The sequence below is a fragment of the Martes martes genome (genome assembly GCF_963455335.1).
Source record: "Martes martes genome assembly, chromosome: 17".
NCBI lineage: Eukaryota > Metazoa > Chordata > Mammalia > Carnivora > Mustelidae > Martes > Martes martes.
The window spans coordinates 48670590-48691174 of NC_137905.1; the positions used below are offsets into that span (position 1 = coordinate 48670590).

The 20585-nt window shown below is 60.4% G+C and overlaps 1 protein-coding gene across 1 annotated transcript in view; it reads left to right on the forward strand.

Moving 5' to 3' along the window:
* Window positions 1-19585, forward strand: part of PPP1R37 (protein phosphatase 1 regulatory subunit 37) — a 39567-nt gene extending 19982 nt beyond the window's left edge. The window contains exons 2-13 of the mRNA XM_080828991.1: window positions 11409-11506; window positions 12883-12928; window positions 13186-13286; window positions 14148-14267; window positions 14725-14875; window positions 14970-15125; window positions 16385-16497; window positions 17048-17189; window positions 17278-17444; window positions 17578-18316; window positions 18654-18744; window positions 18839-19585. Of these exons, the coding sequence (XP_080685117.1) occupies window positions 11409-11506; window positions 12883-12928; window positions 13186-13286; window positions 14148-14267; window positions 14725-14875; window positions 14970-15125; window positions 16385-16497; window positions 17048-17189; window positions 17278-17444; window positions 17578-18316; window positions 18654-18736 (1916 nt within the window). The 3' untranslated portion in view covers window positions 18737-18744; window positions 18839-19585. The remainder of the gene's footprint in view (window positions 1-11408; window positions 11507-12882; window positions 12929-13185; window positions 13287-14147; window positions 14268-14724; window positions 14876-14969; window positions 15126-16384; window positions 16498-17047; window positions 17190-17277; window positions 17445-17577; window positions 18317-18653; window positions 18745-18838) is intronic.
* The last annotated feature ends 1000 nt before the right edge of the window (window positions 19586-20585 follow it).

A 20585-nucleotide genomic window follows, 5' to 3' on the forward strand; every position in this document is an offset into this window, starting at 1 on the left:
CCCGGGGACCCAGGGACTGGGGCCTTGACCTGCCCCTTCATCCAAGAGCACCCCTGGCCTTATCAAGCTCCTGCTGTGTGTGAGACTCTGTAGGGGGCCTGAGGTGAGTCCTGTGATCTGCCTCCTTCCTCTGCCCCAAGAGACTCGGGAGGCTGCAGGCGTCCTCTGATCTCACGTGTTTCTGTAACAGGATCTTCATTCAGTTGGGCCAAGTGGCTTGGAAGGTCAGGATAGGGGGTGGGGGGAGTGGGGCAGGCCCTCGACACCTGCCGTCTGTGCCCTTCACTGGAGTGGGCAGCTTCTCCCAGGGCCCTGCCCCTTCCTGGCTGCTGTGCCAGCCCCGCCCAGCCTGCCCCCTGCAGCTGGCCTGCCACAGGCACAGGCAGCGTGGAGAAGAGCCACTTGCCTCCCAGGAGGGGCTAGGGAAGGGCACAGATCACCCACAAGCTGAGGCTGTCTCCTGTCCAGTGCAGTTGGGGTGCCCTCCTCTTTGTCCTGTGGATCCCTGGGGAGAAGGGGAGACTTTGCCCTGCCCTCAGAGCGAGCCATCACATTCAGCATGCATTCTGGCGCGGTCCCTGGGCTCGGCGAGCGCAAGTCAGTGGGAAGGGCGAGCTCTGCTGGAGAAGGTGCCCTTTGGGCAGCTGCAGCATGACCTGCTCACTCCCCTGGTCCCTCTGGGTTACTGAAAGGCTAACGGAGATGGAGGAATCTTGAATGATCGTTCACTGGGAAGACTCGCTCATGACCACTGTGCCTTCGTTTTCCCTGGGGAGTCACAGGCAGAGGTTTTTCTGAATAGCTGCCAGAAGTCCCCCCCGGCGCCAGCCCTCTACCCACTGGCGGAGGCAGCTGCTCCCCTTCCCTCTTGTCTGGGCCGTGTCCCCGGCCCACGGTGTGTCCAGGCCTCTTGGCACCCAGCGGCTGTCCCCTGGAGTCCCTTCCAGTATGCTTACCTATGCCACGTCCTGGAAGGAGCTCCCCGGCTGGCAGGATAAGGGGTTGTCCCCCAGGGACAGTGGCTTCAGAGCCCAGGCCGTCAGGGGTTGTAACTGACGAGGGCAAGGGCGCACTTGACTTTCCACTGTGGCTTTGGGGGCGGCCAAGGGGCCCAGTGAAGGGGCAGGGCGCCTTCATTCCCGGATTCCCGAGCCGCTTTACTTGCTGCTCCATTTTTGTGTTAGGCTGTTTGTTTGTTTATTTGTTTGTTTGTTTTAAAGTAATCACTGCACCCAACACAGGGCTTTAACTCACGACCCCGAGATCAAGAGTCTCACGCTGCACCGACTGAGCCGGCCCGGCGCCGCCGTGTTAGTTTTCTTTCTAACAGTGCACACAGAGTTTTATTTTCTCTTTTCATAAAAGGTAGCATTCACAAGCACACTGTTCTGCACTTAGCTTTTTTTCATTGAGTGTATCTTGGCCATTGTTCCCTGTTGGCTCAGAGCAAGTGTCCTCATTCTCTCTGGCCGCAGAACGTTCTGGTGACCGGGTGGCCCGGGCCTTTGTGCGCTGCTCCCCTGTTGACGGCTAGTGCTGTCGGTCCCGTTCCGCAGGCACCGACGGCCCCGCGGTGAGTCACCTGAGAGGTGTATGACTTTGTACCTTTGCAAGGGTCTCTGGAGACTGTGTCTCGAGGGGTGGAACGGTGGGGTCACAGGGTACATATGTTTGGATTTTGGAATTCTGACTGGTATTGGCAGATTGCCTGCAGAAGGGCTCGTACCAGTCGGCATATTCTGCAGCCACGTGAGGGCACGTCTGCTTCCCAGTGTCACCAGTATGCGCTGTCCAGCATGGGGATGTTGGTCTGTCTGGTAGGTAAGAAATGGTGTTGGCTTACTTTTGTTTCATTTGTATCTTCCATTATTCTGAGATCACGGAGTGTTGAAGAGTTTTGAAACTCAGTGTTCTGCTCTGGGGAACAGCCTGCATGAGGCGGTGCTGGCCGCTGGCATGGAGACGTAGGTCAGAGCCCACAGCCCAGCCAGTCCAGCGGTCAGGAAGGCAGGCGTGGGGACCGGCAGATGAAGGCCAGAGCCTCCCTCTGCTTTTAGCTGGAAGAGCGTCCTGGGGCGCATCACTTCCCACCTCCAGACTTCTGGAAAGCTTCCCGGGGCTATTGGGAGGCACGAACAAGTCAGGCTTGTAAATCAGTCTGGGAGTAGGGGCAAGATGCTGGCTCCTTGGAGCCCCGGAGAGGTTCCCCAGACTGCCCGTGTGCCCAGAGGGGCATGGGGAGGGGGTTGGAGGTGGGAGCGGGCAGCTCTGTGTGCCCCTGGGCGGTGTGAGATGCCTGGCTCTGAAGGGACAGAGGCCACACGGCAGAGGTGGGAGGGGGGGCTCAGGTGCCGCCTCCTCCCTTTGTCGGGCTCCAGGAGCCTTTGCGTTGCTCTGCCCCCTGCGGCCCCCTTGCCCCATCTTTGGGGCAGCCCAGGCTGTGGGAGGGGTGTGTGTGGCATTTCAGGAGTGCAGGAAGGAACTAGGTGCCTAATGAAAGCACTTGGAGGGCGTTTGCCCTGGTCAGCTCGGGGCTAAGCATGTGCCCATCCATGAGCTCATCACGGCTGTGTCCTCATAACCTCCGTGCGGTCCCCGAGAGAGAGGGAACCTTCCCTGAGTCCACCCGGCTGGCCTGAGTGGAACTGGGGACTCGGACTCCTGTTCTTTTGACTCTAGAAACCCACCCTTTGGCCCACCTCTGTTCATTTGTTCCAGCACCAAATGCTTATTGTGCACCCACAGTGTGCCCCGTGCGTACCCTCTTGGGGAACTTCAGCGAGCAGGAGCAGTAAAATCCTTCTCATTGTCTCGTAAGCAAACAGATAGAGTATAAAGCTTTGTTAGGTCGTGAGAAGTGCCACACAGAAAACAGCAGGATATAGGGATGGACAGTGGCAAAGGGGACTTTTTATCTAGGGTGGTCAGGGAAGGCCTCTGAGGATGTGATGTTGGAGCAGAGACCCTCAGGCAGGCAGGGAGGGAGGGACAGAGTCATGGAGACAGAAGGTGGAAGAGCACTCCAGGCACAGGGACAGCAGGTGCAAAGGCCCTGAGGCCTTATGAACAGATGGCTCTGTCACTGACAAAGATTGAGTAGGGACCTTGACTCCTGGGCCAGTTCTGCTCTCTTTCTTCTTCTGTGTGTAGACTTTGCCACCCACAGCTCTAGGATGACACCTCTATTCCATGCTTGGTGACCAAGCCCCTCCATGGGTGCCCCCCACCTCCTCTCACACACCCCAGGCCCTCCTGATCATGTGGCTCACTGCCCAGGTGCATTGTACATTCTTTATGCCTGAACCTGTTCTTGAAATTCCCTCTGCCCAGGGTGCCTTTCTCCCTGCTGTCTCACTCTTCAAGCCCTTTCTGAGACTTTTCTAGGTATTCCCTTCGGCAGATCCCTGTCTGCCCATCCTCCCTGCCTCCATGTTTCCTCCCTACCCTCTGTTATGGCCTGTGAGGCTCCTCTGTGATTGCTGTTGGCGCTGTCTCCCTGACCATGCAGGAAGGCTCTGGGATAGGGTCGGGGGATCGGTGGCTCCTTAATTGGGGCAGGAGTGAGAGGGGAGAGGGCTCTCCCGGGATGAGAGCACCCCAGGCTGGCCTCACACCTGTGCGTCTCATGCTGCCACTGCAGCCGCTCGGGTCTCAACAGGCACCACGGGGGGCCCCGGAGGGTGGGTGTCTGCTCTTCAGATCCCGGCAACCCTAGAGGGACAGATGAATCTTCCTGGCAGCCTCCCTGACCTCATATTAGAGAAGGCTGCATTTCTAGGCCCCCAAAGCCATTGGTCCAGCCTGTAGCTGAGGGCCTGAGGACCTCAGGGCACCAGGGTCAGACGGTGGGGGACAACACTCCTGCTTGCCTTTGACTGTTCCTCTGCCTCTTCCCCGCTTTGTGATGTTAGAACATTTAGTGTCCCGAGAAGGCTCCTGCTCTGTGTGGCAGGCAGCGCGCCGAGCTCTCCGCTCTGCAGGGTCATCACGAGCATGAACAGCTCCGCGCCCGGTGTCTGGTGGAGCGCCTGGCAGGGGAGCAGCTGAACCGAAGGGCAGTTCCCGCTGTTCTGGGCAAGGAGCGTGCTGTCACGAAATGAGTGGTTGCTGGCAGGGCTTTGGCCCTGGCACCCCTCACCCCCCTCCAGGCTTCCTGGTTCAGGAGGCCGTTGTCCAGGCCTCCACGGTAGTCTCTCCCCACGGGACCCTCCTGCTCAGAGCACCCCGTCTACTCGGAGGCCCAGCACAGCAGCCAGATGTGAGCTCTTCCATGTATCTGTCACTGCCCTCCCCCACCTTCTTGGTGCCTTCTCTGTGCCTGGCCTCCGTGCTGGGCAGTGTTGGGGACACAGCCTGGACCACACCCCTGGCCTGTCTTCCCAGGGCTTTCAGTCCAATGGAGGGAGACAGGCCTGTCTCCAGACAGTGACAGCTCAGAACAGGCAGGGCTGAGATGGGGAAGCCTAGAGAAGGGGGCCTGACCCAGCCCGCGGGTCAAGGAGGGCTTCCTGGAGGAGGGAACATCTGTGCTGAGAGTTGACCTGAGAGAGGGGAGGGAGGATATGAGGTGTGTGGAAGCACTGGGTCTTCTGGGAGAGAAAGAGTTGGGGGTGTGGCTAGAGTATGGTGCCCAGGAGGAAAGAAAGGGCCATCCATGGTGGAGGCTTAAAGGGGGCCTGTGAGAGCTGGCTCCCTCCTGACTGTCTCATCTTAGCTTAGTCTGGGGCCTTTGCATTGCCCTCCTGGGGCATACCTGCCTCCACCCCGCAGCAAGAGCCCCCAGAGGGCGGGGGCCAGGTCAGAACCGTCCCGGTCTTCCAGTGCAGCACAGAGCTTGGCGTGTGGTGGGCCTCGGGAGGTGTTTGCTGAATTCGGGGCAAGATGGCACCTTGGCTGGGCTCCTCCTGGAGTAGAAGCTGAACTCCGGGGCTGAAGGAGGAAGAGAGGATTTGTGGGATATGGACCTGAGGAATCCTTAATAGTCAGGCTTCAGGCCTGGCTGGGTCCAGGGTCTCAAACATCTGAGCTCACCTTTCCTCTCAGTTGGCTGGGGAGGCCCTCTTCTCCTGGTGGACACCAGGATGGCCACCAGCAGCTCCAGAAATGAGAGGTGACCTCGGCCCCACCCCTGCAGAGGAGAGCTCTTCTTTCTTGACAGCTCCAGGGTGGCCCCGTGACTGGCTATGGCTGGTTCCGTGAGGGCAGCCTCAGCCCGTCACTGTGACAGGGGCTGTGGACAGATTGCTGTCCCCCGCCGGAACCTTTGTGGAGGCTGGTGGGAAGTGGAGGTCATGTGGATGGTCCCACTGGGGTTCCGGGATGCCACCGGGAGGGAGGCCAGGGAAGCAGGCATTCCGTACTTTGACCGGCGTCAAGGCCAAGGCAGCTGTCCCTGCAAGGACAGGTTGTGTGTCTGACACAAAGTCTGCCTGACCGCGTCCACAGTGCTACTGTGGCTTGGTAGGCCTCCCTGGGCCTTAAACACCAGCCAGGTTCCCTCTGAGCCAGCCTCATGCTCCAAACCTGTGAGCCCAGAGTGGCCTGGTTTAGGGCAGGATGGCGTTCCACAGACCTCATGCCGTGAGAGCACCAAAGCCTGGGGAGTCATGTGGGAGAGAGCCCCTAAGCCCGGTTCCTGGGCCCCGCACAGAGAGCTGCCATCCTGCTGGGGCCAGGCCACCCACCTGCCACGAGATTCTTGGTTTCCTGTCTGTCGAGTGGGTGGATGTGATCATGCCCCTCCCTCATGGGATAGGAAGAGCGAGGCGGGCAGGCTCCCAAGGTAGGCCCTGCTCATGCTGTGGGCCGGCCCTGGGAGGTCACAGCTACATGCTGTGAGCTAGTGGGGGGATTAGGAAGGGATTAGAACCCAGGCCCCTGGTTCTGGGCTGCCCTACGCTCTTAAAAGTCACTTGTCTCCTCTGGTGTCCCCTCCCCCCCCCGCCCCCCGCCGCCGACAGGCTTCTTGTTACTGGACACAGTGGGCTCCCTGCCCAGGTCTCCAGGAGACCCCATTCCTGCAGAATAGAATCCTCCCCAGGCCTTGAGTAGCTCTTGTCACTGCCCCGCGCCAGCGCTGCGGGCTCCTGTCCCAGACAGAGAGCAGAGTCCTCACTTCCCACCCCTGCCCCCCCCATGCACTACCTCTTGGTGCCCTGGATCCTGCCGGGCCTGCTCCCACCCTGTTACCCCTGCCCCTCCTCGAGGGTACTGCCCACTGCTCTGTAGCTGTCTTATCCATATGAAGCCGCAGTAGGGAGAGCGGGGTCCCTACTCCCTCGCCCCTTCCCTCTCCCCCCACACTGTTGCTTCTTGTTTTTGACTCCCACTGGGATGACTGTGTCTTCTCTCTCCCACCAGCTCCAGGCTGGCAGGGATGGCTTGAGTCATTGCCGCCCCTGGTGCCCAGCCTCTCTTTGCGTCACCTGAGTGCAGACAAGAGCCCCAACCAGAGACACATGTCGCTCTGCCTGTCACCCGATGCCAGTCATCGGGTTTCTCTCCCTCCCTTTGTGAGGGCCAGCGCAGCTGGGAGCGGGATGCAGGCTCCGCGTGCCTCACCGCCTCTTCCTGGGAGACTGGCAAGCTGCAGAGCCTCCCGGCTGCGGGAGGTCCCACCCACTGACTGCCGCCCCTGGCAGGGTCCCTTCCCAGAGCTTACACCTTGCCCCACCCAGAGTCTGGGCCTCCAGCATCTGCCTGTGCCCCTGGTCCCTTCCTTCTCAGGCCAGAGTAGTGTGAGAAGCCATGCTCCAGTGTCAGACCAGCGCGGGTCTGGCCGTGTGTTCCAGTCCCGCCTCTCCTGGCTCCGGGACCTCGCACAGACTTGCCCTCTCTGAGCTAAGCTGGCCTCCCCTTCTTAGAAAATGGAGTCGTGACTCTGCCAGCTTTGGATCTCCAAGCCGGCTGAGAGAACCCGTGCCTGGAAAATCTTCAGCATCCTGCCTCCCGCAGAGTGAGTTCCAATGCAGGGAAGCAGGGCCCGCCCTCCGCATCCTCGGTCCAGTCGCGCCTCCTGCTCCGTCAGACCTGGGTCTGGGTCAGACCTGGTGCCGTGCGGCCGCTCAGCAAGCACCCTCCCATCCCATCTCCGGGACCCTGCAGGTGTCCCTCTCAGAGGGGAGGCGGTGGTTGGGATTGTTGATCACAGCCTTGCCGGGCCAACCTCTGGGTCCACCTGCCCTGGCAGGCAGGCCCTCGCTCTCCCTTACTCGCCGCGGTCCCCTCCTCGCTGACAGCCACTTGAATTCCAGCCCCTGCTTGAGTGGGACCTTCAGGGCATTGGACTTGGGAGTTGAGTGAACACGTTTGAGCCCTGACCTGACACACGCACGCACACGTGTCCCCCTGCTCCCACACATGCGTGTCCACCCGGCCTCGCCAGCCATTCCATAATGGACAGGTGTCTTCTGGGTCCTGCCCTCCAGTGGGGGAGGAAACGTGGCCGTGGGGGCTGGCGGTGCCTGTGCACCCGTGAGGATGCTGAGTGCCGGTCAGGGATGGGGTCGTACTCAGCACAGGTAGCCGAGGAGTCAGTCACCCTCACCCCATTTTAGGGATGAGGTGATGGAGGCAGAGGTGAAATCTCTTTGTAATTAAATTAGGAGTCAGGATCCAACCCCAGGCATCCTGGCTCCAGAGCCCGTGTTCTTACCCACTTCGAGAGCCCCTGGGTCTCTGATAGGGAGCACCGGGTGCCCCACCCAAGAGGATGGGGAAGGGGGCAGCGAGGATTCAGGCCCGGTCACTTCAGACAGCAGCCGCGCCCTCACTCCTCCGCAGCCTCTGGGCAGGGGGTGGGGGGCGGGTGTGATGGCACTGGCAGCTGCTAGGCCCGAAGGGAGCTGCTCCCTGGTGGTGGTGAGGCCTGTGTGGAAGCCCCTGGGTGGGTGACCCCAGGCCGGAGGCCCCACGCCGGGTCTGGGGAGCTTTGTCTCTCTCACTCCGCAGACCTCAGACCTTCACCGTGTCCTCCCTATTTTGCTGCAGCATCACGAACGAACAGATGTGCGGAGGGGCCGGTCCTGGGGTTCTGCTGGCTCTCGAAGAGCCCGGCATGGGGCCCGGCATAGCGTGAGCGCTGTCTGAACGCCGCACGGTACTTCTCAGGACCACCTGTGCTGCCGTTTCCTTACTGGTTTTTTAAAAATTGGGTCAGTTTTGTTTTCCTTGAATACATTTCATCTCATTCCCATGTAATATGGTAGTTCCTTTTGTTAATACATGTATGAGGCCTATATACGTATTATATTACGTATAATATATTCCTGTGAGGCCACTGCCGAGCCACCTGACGCTCTCGTGTCCCCACTGGTGCTGCGCCGGGCCTTGGGGTGTGCTGGTGGTGCTGTTGGGGTCATCAAGGCGGGTCGGGGGTGCCCTCAGGCTGCTGTGGGCTGGCTGGTCACTCCCCCACCCCGCTCTTGTGCCTTTGGTGTCTTTCCCCAGTGCTGTCCTCTCTCAAAAGTGTCTGTATCAGAGTGACAAAGCTGCAGTTGTTACTCCTGTCACCAGGGGGCGCTAAGTCACTCCGGGCCTTAGTGGCTCTCCCACTTCTGGGAATATGTCCACTCTTCCTGATCCCTGTTCTGTTTTGCTTTCTGTAAACGACTGGGCTGATGAGACCTCTGTGAGCTCTGTCTGTGACCTTGTGTGAGGCTGTGCTGCCTTCAAACCCCACGGACGCCTGGCTGAAGGGGTGGCCGGACAGCAGCTGTGGTTGGATGTGGAGCTGGCCAGGTTAGAGATCCTGGACTTCAGAACAAAGACCGACCCAGCAGGCAAGGCTGGGATGCTGGATCTCAGGCGACTTCGGGAGCGTGGACAGTCAGGGAGAACTTCCTGGAGGAAGGGACATCAGAACTGAACACCTAAAGGATTGATTGCAGCTTGCGAGTTTCCTTAGAAGTCTTATTACCTGTAGGCTGTAGGATGCTGAGAACTGCTAGTGGTGGCTCCCCGTGTGCCCAGGCCCTCCCTTCCCATCTGATGTGACCAGGCCAACCCAGCCTTGGCCCAGGGGCCTTTCTTGAAGTGAGCTTGCCCAGGGGAGCCTCACCCTTGCTCAGAGTGGTGATTTTGTGTGTGTGTGTGTGTGTGTGTGTGTGTGTGTATTTTAAGCTAAGCTCTATGCCCAACATGGGGCTCGAACTCACCACCCCGAGATCAAGGGTCACTTGCTGTACCAACTGAGGCCGTTAGGTGCCCCTTGGAGTGATGTTCTTTTAAAGATTTTATTTATTTTTTTTAAAAGATTGATTTATTTCTTAGAAAGAGGCAGAAGGAGAGAGAGTCTCAAGCCGACTCTGTGCAGAGTGCTGAGGCACATGTGGGGCTTGATCCCACAACCCTGAGATCACGACCTGAGCTGGATGCTTAACCAACTGTGCTGCCCAGGCACTCCTGAAGTTATGATTTTTAAAGGCAAAAAATAAAGTAGGCTTAGAAAAGATATCAGAAACAATTAAAAAAAAATGTTTTTAATTGCAGCCCAGTGTTTCTCTTCTTCCTCACTGGCACGGGGAAGAGCAGACTGGAGCAGCGGCTCTGATGACTGCCATCTCCAGGGTGGTGACGCACGGGCACACGTGCAGAAACTGTCACGTGATGTGAAAGCACCTGCCATCCCTGTTGACGAGTCTCAGGGTCTGCTAAACACTGCTTCTCTTCTACTCTCCTCTCCTCTCCTCTTCTTTCTCTCTCTCTGTGTTACCCATGTTAATGAGAAGGAAGAGCTGCATTTCATTTCAGTTCACTTAGTGGAAGCAGAGAAGTCGTTTTTCCTCCCGTGCATGTGTGGCACCCGCGGGACCAGCGGACCCAGCGTGGCTGGACTCCGTGGGGCACCTGCCCGAGCCCGGGGGCTGCCTTCCAGGGCCAGCTCCCTCGCTGGGGGTCCCCAGGCGCATGTGCGCACCTCACAACACTCCCTCGCTGGGTCTGCAGGAGGGCAGCTGGCACCCGGGAGGCTGCTGGTCACCTGCAGCTCCGCTCAGGGAGGACGCGAGGGGGGAAGCTGGGGTCTCTGTTCAGTTCTTTCTTCTAGCACAGTGGAGGGAAAGCTCTGGAGCCGAGTGAGGGACTTTGCCCTGTACCAGCTGCCCAGCCTCGGGGAGGCAGCTCTCCTTCCCTGGACTTCGGCTTCCTCCCCTAGAAAACAGGGTAGTGCTGGATGCGATCAGGAGGGAGAGTCCCCTGGGAGATGCTTACCTGGAAGTTTCGCGAGGGGCTCCCGCTGGCTCCCAAGGGCCAGGCCAGGATGGCAGCAGGGTGAGGGGAGGCTGAGGTCTGGCAGAAGGCCCCCTTCCTGCTCCATTCCTTGCCTGTGCTGTCTTCCCCCTGCTGCGCCAAGAGCTTTCTCCGTCCGAGTGGGACTCTGTCCCTCCCCTTCCTTCCTGTTCTCCCGGTTGCCCTGGGGCAGAATCCAGTATTTCATAGACATACACTGGAAACAGTACGAATGTCTTCTCCAGTGAACAGATAAACAAAACATACATCAGACTTTTACTGTGCGGCCTTGTAAAGGGGCCAAAACTCAAAATCCTTGTGCTCTGTGAAAGAGGCTAGCCATAGAAGGCCACGTACTGTTTATCTCTGTTTCTGCGGAACATCCACAGAAGGCAAATCCGTGCAGACAGACAAGCCAGCCTTGCCTGGAGCCTGGGGACGGGGCCTGGGCCTCCCGGGGGCCTCCCGTGCAGCCGTCGGGTCTGGGCTACATCCCTTCCTTCTGTGAGCACTGCCTGCTACCCTGGGCTCCCAGGCTGTGCCCCGTGTCGTCTGACTGCTGCATTGTCCCCCAGACTGGAGGCCCCGCACTGAATAGCTCTCGGGGATGTTTTTTGCTGTTGAGGGTGTTTCAGGAGTGGGGAGTCTGAGAGGCCATGTCCATCACAATTAAGAGCAGAGTTCAGTTCCCCACTCTGCCACTTACCAGCTGTGTGACCTTGGGCCAGGGCCTTCACCTCTCTGGGCTCAGCTTCGTCATAGCATCAAAGTACAGAAGAAACATTCTCTCATCCAAAAAAAAAGAAAGAAAAAACCCCGTAGATTGAACACCCTGGCTGGCCAGTGTTGGGACAGGGTGGTGACCAGGATAGACTCAGCTGTACCCTCCCCATCTAGTGGGAGAGACAACTGACAAGCAGAACTGTGTGATGTTAGCTGTGTGCTATGTGTGCAGAGCTGCTCAAGGAGCCGTGGGGAAGTGTTTGGGAAGGGCTGACTCGTTTGGGGGCCCCGGGGCTACCTCCACAGGGCAGCAGTGGCAGTGAGGGGCCCTCATGGGAGGACAGGACTCAGTGGGTCATCGGAAGGGGTGTTTTGTTGTGGAGGCTTGGCGTGGGGAGCAGGGGGCAAGGGGGGCCCAGGTGCGGAGCATCACAGGCCTGGGTCCTCTGTGCCTGCAGCCCAGAATGTGACCGTGGACGAGGTCATCAGTGCCTACAAGCAAGCCTGCCAGAAGCTGAACTGCAGACAGATCCCCAAGCTCCTCCGCCAACTCCAGGTACCCGGCAGGGGTGGGGTGCACTCAGAGCGGGGTGGGGGAGGGGAGAGGCAGTCCCCCAGCCCCCGCCCCACCCAACGCCACAGCCCCCAGGCCTCTGGGGCCGGCCCTTAGCAGGGAAGGGTGCACAGAGCACCCACTGGCCACCTAGCCCAGGGCCTGCGTAAACACATCCTTGAAAATCCTCTGTTTAGTCTTAGAAACCATCAGGCTCTTCATGATTATTTAAACTGTGTGGAATGATATAAAGTGAGAATTTCAGGTGTCTGTCACTCCCCAGAGAAATTCGGTTCCCTGGGGAGAAGCCATATACACACTTATTCCTTATGATCTCTGTATGTTCTGTATCCATTGTCTAATTTTTTTAAAGTTAAAATACTCCTGGCATAAAAAGCAGAATCCACTTCCTTATTTTTACTCAAGCCCCATTTCCCGGGCGTCCCGCTGTTGACAGCTTGAGGTTTTCCCCTCTGGCCTTACCTGTGCGTCTGTTAGGGGGCAGCTCGCCATCCAGAAGCACACAGACCCGAGGACAGGTTCTGTATCTGCGGAACAGGTGCTGCTGTGCCCGTGGCGTGTCCCCTGATGCTGTGTCCCACGGGTGCCTTTACTGCTGCCTGCCCAGCCTGGGCATGCTGGTAAAGCACCACCTTACTGCCTTCCCTCCGGATGGGTCATTCCAGAATGTTCTGAGGTTGCTTGTTTCTAGGGTTGTCGGTTCCTCGGATGGCACTGCTCTGAGCAGTCATGCTTGCCACCTGGCTCTGGCCCCCAAGGTGAAGGGTTCTTGGGGTGGGGGCGGGAATGCCCAGGAGGAGCTGTGGGCAGCTTCAGGGAAAGCGTGGTAGCCAGGATTGTGGGTCCCAGGGCTCGCGAGCCAGGTCAGACCAGCCTGTCCCTCACCAGCAAATGGACTTAGGCAAGGCTGGCCCGTGGCCATGTGTGTTTGCGGCTTCGTCGCAGCACGTTCCACACAGGTGAGTGTGTGCGGAGCCCAGAGAAGAGAACCTGGCACCCCGTGGGGTTGGGGCTGGGCTCAGAGCCACTGGGGGCCAGGCAGCATCTGCCTTCGCCCCACTTTACTGAGTGCTCTCTGTGTGGGGCCTGGTGCTCACCGGCACCTGCAGGCCTGCCAGCCCTCCTCACCTTCGTTCCTGCTCCACGGCCTTTGTGCTGGTGGCTCCTTCCTGCCTAGAAGGCTCCATTTGGCCTGTGGGTACAGAACGCCCCACTCTGTGAGGCCCTGCGTGCCGCCCCCGCCCCCAGAACCCCGCAGATGGAGACAGATCGGACCCCTGCCTTCCCCACGGTCAGTGTCCAGCCTGGCTCCGGAGGGTGCCTTCTTGCCTTCAGCACTGACCCCTCTGTTTTCTCAGGAGTTCACAGACCTCGGACACCGCATCGACTGTCTGGACCTGAAAGGTGTGTGTCTGGTCAGAGGCCGGGACCCCTGGGTAGTGGGCAGGGCCAGAGCCTCCCTGAGGTGGGTGTGGGCCGGCAGGTGCTGCCGTGAGAGCTGGTTAGCCAGGGGCAGTGGGGGTCCTGAGAGGTGTGGGTGCCCTCCCTGCGGGGAGGCGGTACAGAGAGCCCTCCCTTCTTCCCTCCGCCTGGAGCCCCCGTTTCCAGCCGGCCCCCCAGGCACACGAGCATGCTTAGAGGTGCACTCCATCTCGTGCCAGGTGAGAAGCTCGACTACAAGACCTGCGAGGCCCTGGAAGAGGTCTTCAAGAGGCTGCAGTTCAGGGTCGTGGATCTGGAGCAGACAAACCTGGATGAGGATGTGAGCAGACCCTGCCACTGCCATGACCTGTCCCTGGCCCCTTAGAGGTTTAGCGGGAGGGGGCGCTGCAGGACAGAGGCTGGGCAGGGTCTCTTGAAGGACAAGATGGGGAGAGAGCTGGTGTGACCAGAGTGGATGTGGGCAATATTGGGGTTCTGGGGCAGGGCCCAGAAAAGGGGTCTCATAGACCCACCTCAAAGGCAGGGAAGGACTTGGGGAGCTGGGCCTTGGTGGGAGCGGGGGGTGTGTGGCCACCAGAAAGCTTTTCAGGACCCCCCCGCTAGAGATCACAGCACCTGTAAGGGAGAGTTTGAAACACTTACAGAAAACAGCCTCTCCGTTTAGGCCCAGGTGTCCTTACCTCCCCAGACTTGGAGACCGCCAGGAGACCCAGGGGGTGGGGTCCTGGAGAACTGAGGCCCGGGCATACCAGGGGCCCGTCCTGGTTCTGGGGTGTATGGGTCTGCCTGCTGGCGAGGGTGGGGTAAGAGAAGGCAAGTAAGAGAAGGCAGATGGCCTCCAGCAGGAAGGGTGAAGTTGGTTCCTGGAACCCAGAGGTGCTGGGACAGCATCAGGGCCCTCCCCATCCCTTAGTTGCTGGGCCCCCTGGGTCTGCCTCAGCCTGAGTCTAAAGCCTGTTATCGGGGCCCCTGGGTGGCGCGGTCAGTTAATCATCTGTCTTTGGCTCAAGTCATGATCCCAGGGTCCTGGGATCGAGCCCCACATTGGGCTTCCTGCTCCGTGGGGAGTCTGCTTTTTCTCCCTCTGCCATTCCCCCTGCTGTGCGCTCTCTCTGGTTTTCAAATAAATAAATAAAATCTTCTGAAAAAATAATGAAACCCCCATTGCCTCGGCCCCCAGGGTGCTTCGGCCCTCTTCGACATGATCGAATACTATGAGTCGGCCACCCACCTCAACATCTCCTTCAACAAGCACATTGGCACCCGGGGCTGGCAGGCCGCTGCCCACATGATGCGCAAGGTGGGCGCCTCTCGTCTGTGGCCTCCCCGGGGTAGATGGGGCTCGGCCGCAGGGGGTCCAGGTGCTTTCCCATGACACGTGTCCCTTAGGGCCTGGTTTCCTGAGCCCTCAGTATAGGCTGTTGTCCCCATGTTAAGGTGTGCCCTGTCTCAGGCCAACCCTGGCTCCTTTTCTCCCTTCAAGCATCTTTCCCTCTTCCTTCACTTGCTGTAACCTATCCCTGGGAGGTGGCTGTGGCTGCCCCCCTCCCACCACCATGTCCAGGACATCTGCCGCAGGGGAGTCTGGGAGCCCACCTGTTACTAGCCCTGCCTGCTCACGGGCAGGACTCCAGGCCGGGCCGTCCCTCACAGACACAGTTGCCCTGCTGCTCGGGACGTGGGGTGTGGTTTGGGGGCGTCCCCTGGGGCCCAGGAAGGCTGGGCCAGCCTGTCCCAGCCCTGACCTGCCCCAGCAGACGAGCTGCCTGCAGTACTTGGATGCCCGAAACACGCCCCTGCTGGACCACTCGGCGCCCTTTGTGGCCCGCGCCCTGCGTATCCGCAGCAGCCTGGCGGTGCTGCATCTGGAGAACGCCAGCCTGTCGGGGCGGCCCCTCATGCTGCTTGGTGAGCTCCGGGGCCCAGGGAGGCGGCGCAGTGACATGCTGCCCGCGGGGGCTGGGGCTCGGCCAGTCACCACACTCCTCCCGCACCCCCGCAGCCACGGCACTGAAGATGAATGTCAATCTGCGGGAGCTCTACCTGGCCGACAACAAGCTCAACGGCCTGCAGGACTCAGCCCAGCTGGGTAACCTGCTCAAGTTCAACTCCTCCCTGCAGATCCTGGATCTCCGGAACAACCACGTGCTGGACTCAGGTGCGTGAGCGGCCTGCCCACGCCCACCCCACTCCAGCCGCCGAGCACCCACTGTGTGCCCAGCCGGGGGCCCCACAGTGCTGGAGACACGGTGGTGGCCAGCATGATTGCAGCGCTGCCCTCGTGGGGCTCACGGTCCAGGAGGGAGGATAGACCATTCCCAGGCAGTGACAGCTCCGACTGGGCAGGGCTGGGCTGTAGGAGCCCAGGGAGGGCGTCCGGGAGGAGGTGCAGGCCAGTGAAGATCTGCAGGAGGAAGCGAGGTGTTGAAGAGATCATGAAAATAATTAGCCTCTGGAAAGAGTGTGCTGAAGGAAACAAGGCTGTTGGACAGAGGGTCAGTCAAAGGCTGTTGAAGATGGTGCAGGGAGGTGACCTCTGGGTGGCAGTGAGGAGGACGAGAATGAAACCAGGCCTTTTAAAAACCTGGGAAGGGGCATCTGGGTGGCGTAGTTGAAGCTGCCAACTCTTGGTTTGGGCTCAGGTCCCCACGTCAGGCTCCGTGCTCAGCATGGAGCCTGCTTAAGATTCTCTCCCTCTCCCCTGCTCCACCCCACTTTCTTTCTCTCTCCAATAAATCAGTCTTGGAAGAAAACAAACAAAAAAAACGCCTGGGAAAAGAATCCAGGCAGAGTGAATAGCAAGCACAAAGGCCCTGAGGTGGGAAAGAGCCTGGATAACAGATACTTGGGGTGGGGGAAGCCGCGGTGGGTTAGAGGGTAAACGGGAAGGGAAAGGAAATAGCTGGTGGTAGGAGCTCCATTTCCTCCTGGTTCCCTGTTGAGCAGGTCTCCAGGCCTCAGTGTGAGGAGAGGGCTCAGAGACAGCATAGGGCATCCGGGCCAGTCCCTTCCCCCAGGATGGCCAGGCCCAGACACCACGTTTACTGAGCACCTAGCACGTGCTGGGCCTGTAGAGACAGAGATCTCTGCCCTTGGGAGAGACATTGCCAAGATAAATTAATAGAATATGCGGTCTGTGAGATGTGCTCTGGAGAGAACGGAAGCAGCAGTGGCAGCTGAGCTGGCCGGGGAGTGTCGTGCAGGCGGATAGTCGAGCAAAGATCTGAAGCAGACAGAGGGATGTTCTGGGCCTGGGCACCAGGGAGCCATGGGTGTTGTACGGAGGCAGGAGGTGGCTGGGGCCAGAGTGGTGGGGGTAGGTTCTGCACGCTCCTCGGGGGGCAGTGGCTCCCACACCACTGTCCCCTGGAGAAGCGCTCGGACCACAGCGGGGACTTGCCCACGGGCCCTCTCCAGGTCTGGCCTACATCTGTGAGGGCCTCAAGGAGCAGAAGAAGGGGCTAGAGACCCTGGTGCTGTGGAACAACCAGCTGACGCACACTGGCATGGCCTTCCTGGGCGTGACGCTGGTGAGTCGGGCGGGGAGGGGGAGCGCGCCATCTTCTGCCTCCCTCACGCTTGCTCTACACCGCAGGGACCCTTCGCAGGCCTCCTTTTGGCACTGGCTGCCCTCCCTCAGCTTCCCCAGCCTCTCTGTCCTAAGGGAAGTAGCCTTTCTCACTTTATCCTTGTCTTCCCACATCTGGCACGATGGCCTAGTGTCACGCACACAGGGTGAAAATGTTTTGCATAGAAAGTTAAATTTTCTGGAAGCCTTCAGTACGTTTTACCTTTTTTTACCTAAATACATGGTGTTTAAAGCAAGCTCACAGGCCACAAAGACTCACATCTTAGTTAAGAATGACCAACGCGAGGTGTGTGCCTTGAGCCCTCGGGATGCTGGCCGGGCCTGGGCTGGGGGGTGGACAGGGCAGCTGGCCCTGGGGCGACGAGTCCATGAGCATCTGGCCTTAAGCAGGACTGTCGGGGTGGCGCTGCCCAAGGGGGAGTGCTCGGGTTGGTGTCTTTCCTGATCGGCCTTCCGGGCCTTTCCTCACTCTCACGCACCGCCCCCTCCAGCCACACACACACAGCCTGGAGACGCTGAACCTGGGCCACAACCCCATCGGGAACGAGGGCGTGCGGAACCTCAAGAACGGCCTCATCAGCAACCGCAGCGTGCTGCGCCTTGGCCTGACCTCCACCAAGCTCACGTGCGAGGGTAGGGCGTGGGGCCGGGCGGGGGGAGCGGCACAGGCGGGCTTGGTGGGCGGCTAGCCCGTGGCCAGCCCCTGCGGTCCCCCTCCCAGGCGCGGTGGCCGTGGCAGAGTTCATCGCCGAGAGCCCCCGCCTCCTGAGACTGGACCTTCGGGAGAACGAGATCAAGACGGGCGGGCTCATGGCACTGTCCTTGGCCCTCAAGGTGAACCACTCACTGCTGCGCCTCGACCTCGACCGTGAGCCCAAGAAGGAGGCGGTGAGCTGAGTGGGCTCTTCCCCAAAGCGTCTGGGGTCAGGGGGAGCGGGGGTGCAGGCCGGCCTGGGGCGAACGCAGGCTCCAGCACGGGGACGGGCTGTCCAGAGCGCGAGCCAGGCCCCTCTGCCTGCAGGTGAAGAGCTTCATCGAGACGCAGAAGGCGTTGCTCGCAGAGATCCAGAACGGCTGCAAGCAGAACTTCATGCTGGCGCGCGAGCAGGAGGAGAAGGAGCAGCGGCTGCAGCTCTCCGCCTCCATGCCTGAGATCACCGTCACGGAGCCCCAGCCCGACGAGGAGCCCGGGGACGAGCCCGCCACCAGGGCCCAGGAGAACGGGGCCACGGGCCCCGGTGCCCGGCCGGACTCAGACTCAGACTCGGACTCCGAGGAGGAGGATGGGGAGGAGGAGGATGGGGAGAGGGCTGAGGCCCCCTGCCCCGCCCTGGTGCCCCCCTCGGACTCCCTGGGCCCTGGGGACAGGAGCCCCCCAGGCAGCCCCTCCTCCCCCACCGAGCAGCGTATTTCTGTGTCCAGCCCAGGCCGGGGCCACAAAGTGTTTGTGGTGACTCGGGTGGAGAGTCCTCCCGAGAGGGCAGAGCCCCCGGTTCCCCCCGTCCCTCTTTCCCCCCCTGCTCCTGCTTGTCCTCCCTCCCCACCTGCTTTATCCTCCCCGCCCACCTCACCTGCCCTGCCACCGGCTGAGGCCGTCGGCACTCAGGACCCAGGGGTGTTGGAGCCTCAGTCACAGCTGGAGCCGCCTCAGTCAGGGCCACCGCTGCCCAACGGCCTGAAGCCCGAGTTTGCCCTCGCACTGCCCCCAGAGCCACCCCCGGGGCCTGAGGCCAAGGCGGGCAGCTGTGGCCTGGAACATGGTGAGTTGGGGCTACAGGGCAGGGTGACAGTGGGCCCTGGGTGCTATGTGACCCCAGGCAAGCACCTGCCCCTCTGCGGGCTTCAGTGTTCCCTGGGAACGGGTAGGAACGAGGAGGACTTGATCTTCGGGCCCCACCTTGCTTCCCTGGGGTCCCTGGGAGCTCTCCCTGGGACGGAACGGTCAAGATGTGCTGACTGGAGTCTGACGGTCTCAGTCGTACCCAGGCCTTGTGCTGCCCTGGGGGTCAGACTTGGGCAGGGCTAGTGGGGATGTCCTGGGGTCCCCCCATCCCCACCTGCCTGACTGGAGGTTGGTCGCCCCTTCTCCCATCACAGAACTGAGCTGCTCCAAGAACGAGAAGGAGCTAGAGGAGCTGCTTCTGGAAGCCAGTCAGGAATCTGGGCAGGAGACACTGTGACACTTTAGGTGAGGCGGGGACCAGAGCCAGAGGGCAGGGGTTCTGGGGGCTGGCAATAGAGTCCCTGGCTCTGACAGGCCCTCCCCCCCTCTTCTCCCCAAGTTCCTTTTTTCCGGTCAGTCTTCGATGAGCTGAGGCCAGAGCCATGAGAATCTGCTCACCCTCACCCCCAGCCTTGCTGAGGCCTGGGCCACCAGGGGTGTGGGGGGCCTTTCTGGGGACCCCTGCCCCCCACAGCAACACTACACAGAGCGCAGGAGCCGCAGGGATTGCCCTCCCTGCCCTGACTTAAGCACTATCTCTGTGTCCAGCACTCGAAGGCTCTGGGCTGGGGGCATGGGAGGAGCTCTCTCTCCAAGGACATCAGCCACAAGGCTGGACGCCTTTTCCAGATGGCCTGTTCGGCCAGGCTTGCCCCATGGAGGGCAGGAGTCCTGGGTGGTGGTGGGATGGCCCCCCCGGTGTCCCTGGGTGCAGGACCAGGCAAGAGGCATGACAAGGGAGGGGCGGTGAGCGGTGGTGGTGGAAATTGGTAGAGCAGCCCCAGGCAGGGTGAGGGCCAGGGCTGGGGGTGGGGTGGGGGGGGAGCTGGGAGCAGAGGATCAGAGCTTTCTTTTTCTTAAGTGCAATAAATCTATCAGGGAGCTGGGGTGGGGAGCTGCCAGGGTTCTAGAGACCCTGCTGTCCAGGCCCCTTGAAGCTGCGCCCTGAGAGGCACTACAACCCGTGGGGGGCGGGGGTGGGCGGCGCGGGTGTGGGGTACAGGTGGGTGGGGTGGGGGAGGGGCTACTCCTCTTGGTGCAACTCTGTTCACACCTTTTCTAATAAACCAGAGCTGGGTTCACCACACTCGCCTGCTCTCTGCTTGTGCGGATCTGCAAGGTCGGGGGGTGGGGTGCACCCCCCGCGGGAGCTGTGGCACAAGGAGCTGGGAGGGCAGGGGCCAGCCAGCTCCCAGGACCATCTGCGGGGCTCATGCCAGGGGTCCCCCAGAGGAAAGCAGGGAGGCCGGGAAGGCAAAAGCCACATTTCCCACCACGTTCCCTGCCCCGGTGTCCTCCCACCCAATTTTTCTGCTGTGTCTGTGCTCCTGTATCTCCCCTCTTTTTTTTTTTTTTTTTAAGATTTTGTTTATTTATTTGACAGAGATCACAAGTAGGCAGAGAGGCAGGCAGAGAGAGAGGGAGAGGGAAGGAGGCTCCCTGCTGAGCAGAGAGCCCGATGCGGGACTCGATCCCAGGACCCTGAGATCATGACCTGAGCCGAAGGCAGCGGCTTAACCCACTGAGTCACCCAGGCGCCCCTGTATCTCCCCTCTCAAACAGTTCACAGTCCTGTTTCCAGAGGGAAACAACCCCCCAGATATCTTCTAGCATCAGGCCTAGGCTCCCAGGGTGTGATGGAGGTGAGCCACCATGGCTCAGGGGGACTAGGCCCCAGCTTTTGCCCCCAGAGGCCGTAGACGCTCCACGTTTCCATGGGCACGTGGCCCTGCCGACACATTTTCAGACTTCAAGCCTTGGAACGGAGAGAACACATTTCTCTGCTAAGCCACCCAGGTTGTGGGACTTGGTCCTGGCAGCCCCAGGGGCCAACTGCGTGGTGCTCCGGATAGTCCGGCTGGATCCTGGATCAGTCCGGGGTCACAATGGGGGGCATCCCCTCAGCCAAGGATTGTCTCCCCGTTGCCTTCAGCCACCCAGACAGCCCTGGAGCTTGTGAAAACACTGCATCCGTTCTGTGACCGGGCTAGATGTAAAGATCTCGGGGCCGCAGCGTGGGAGATGGTATTTCCACGCTCCTCCCCGGGGCCGGGGTCCATAGCCATCTCCCGGCCCACAGCCGTCTG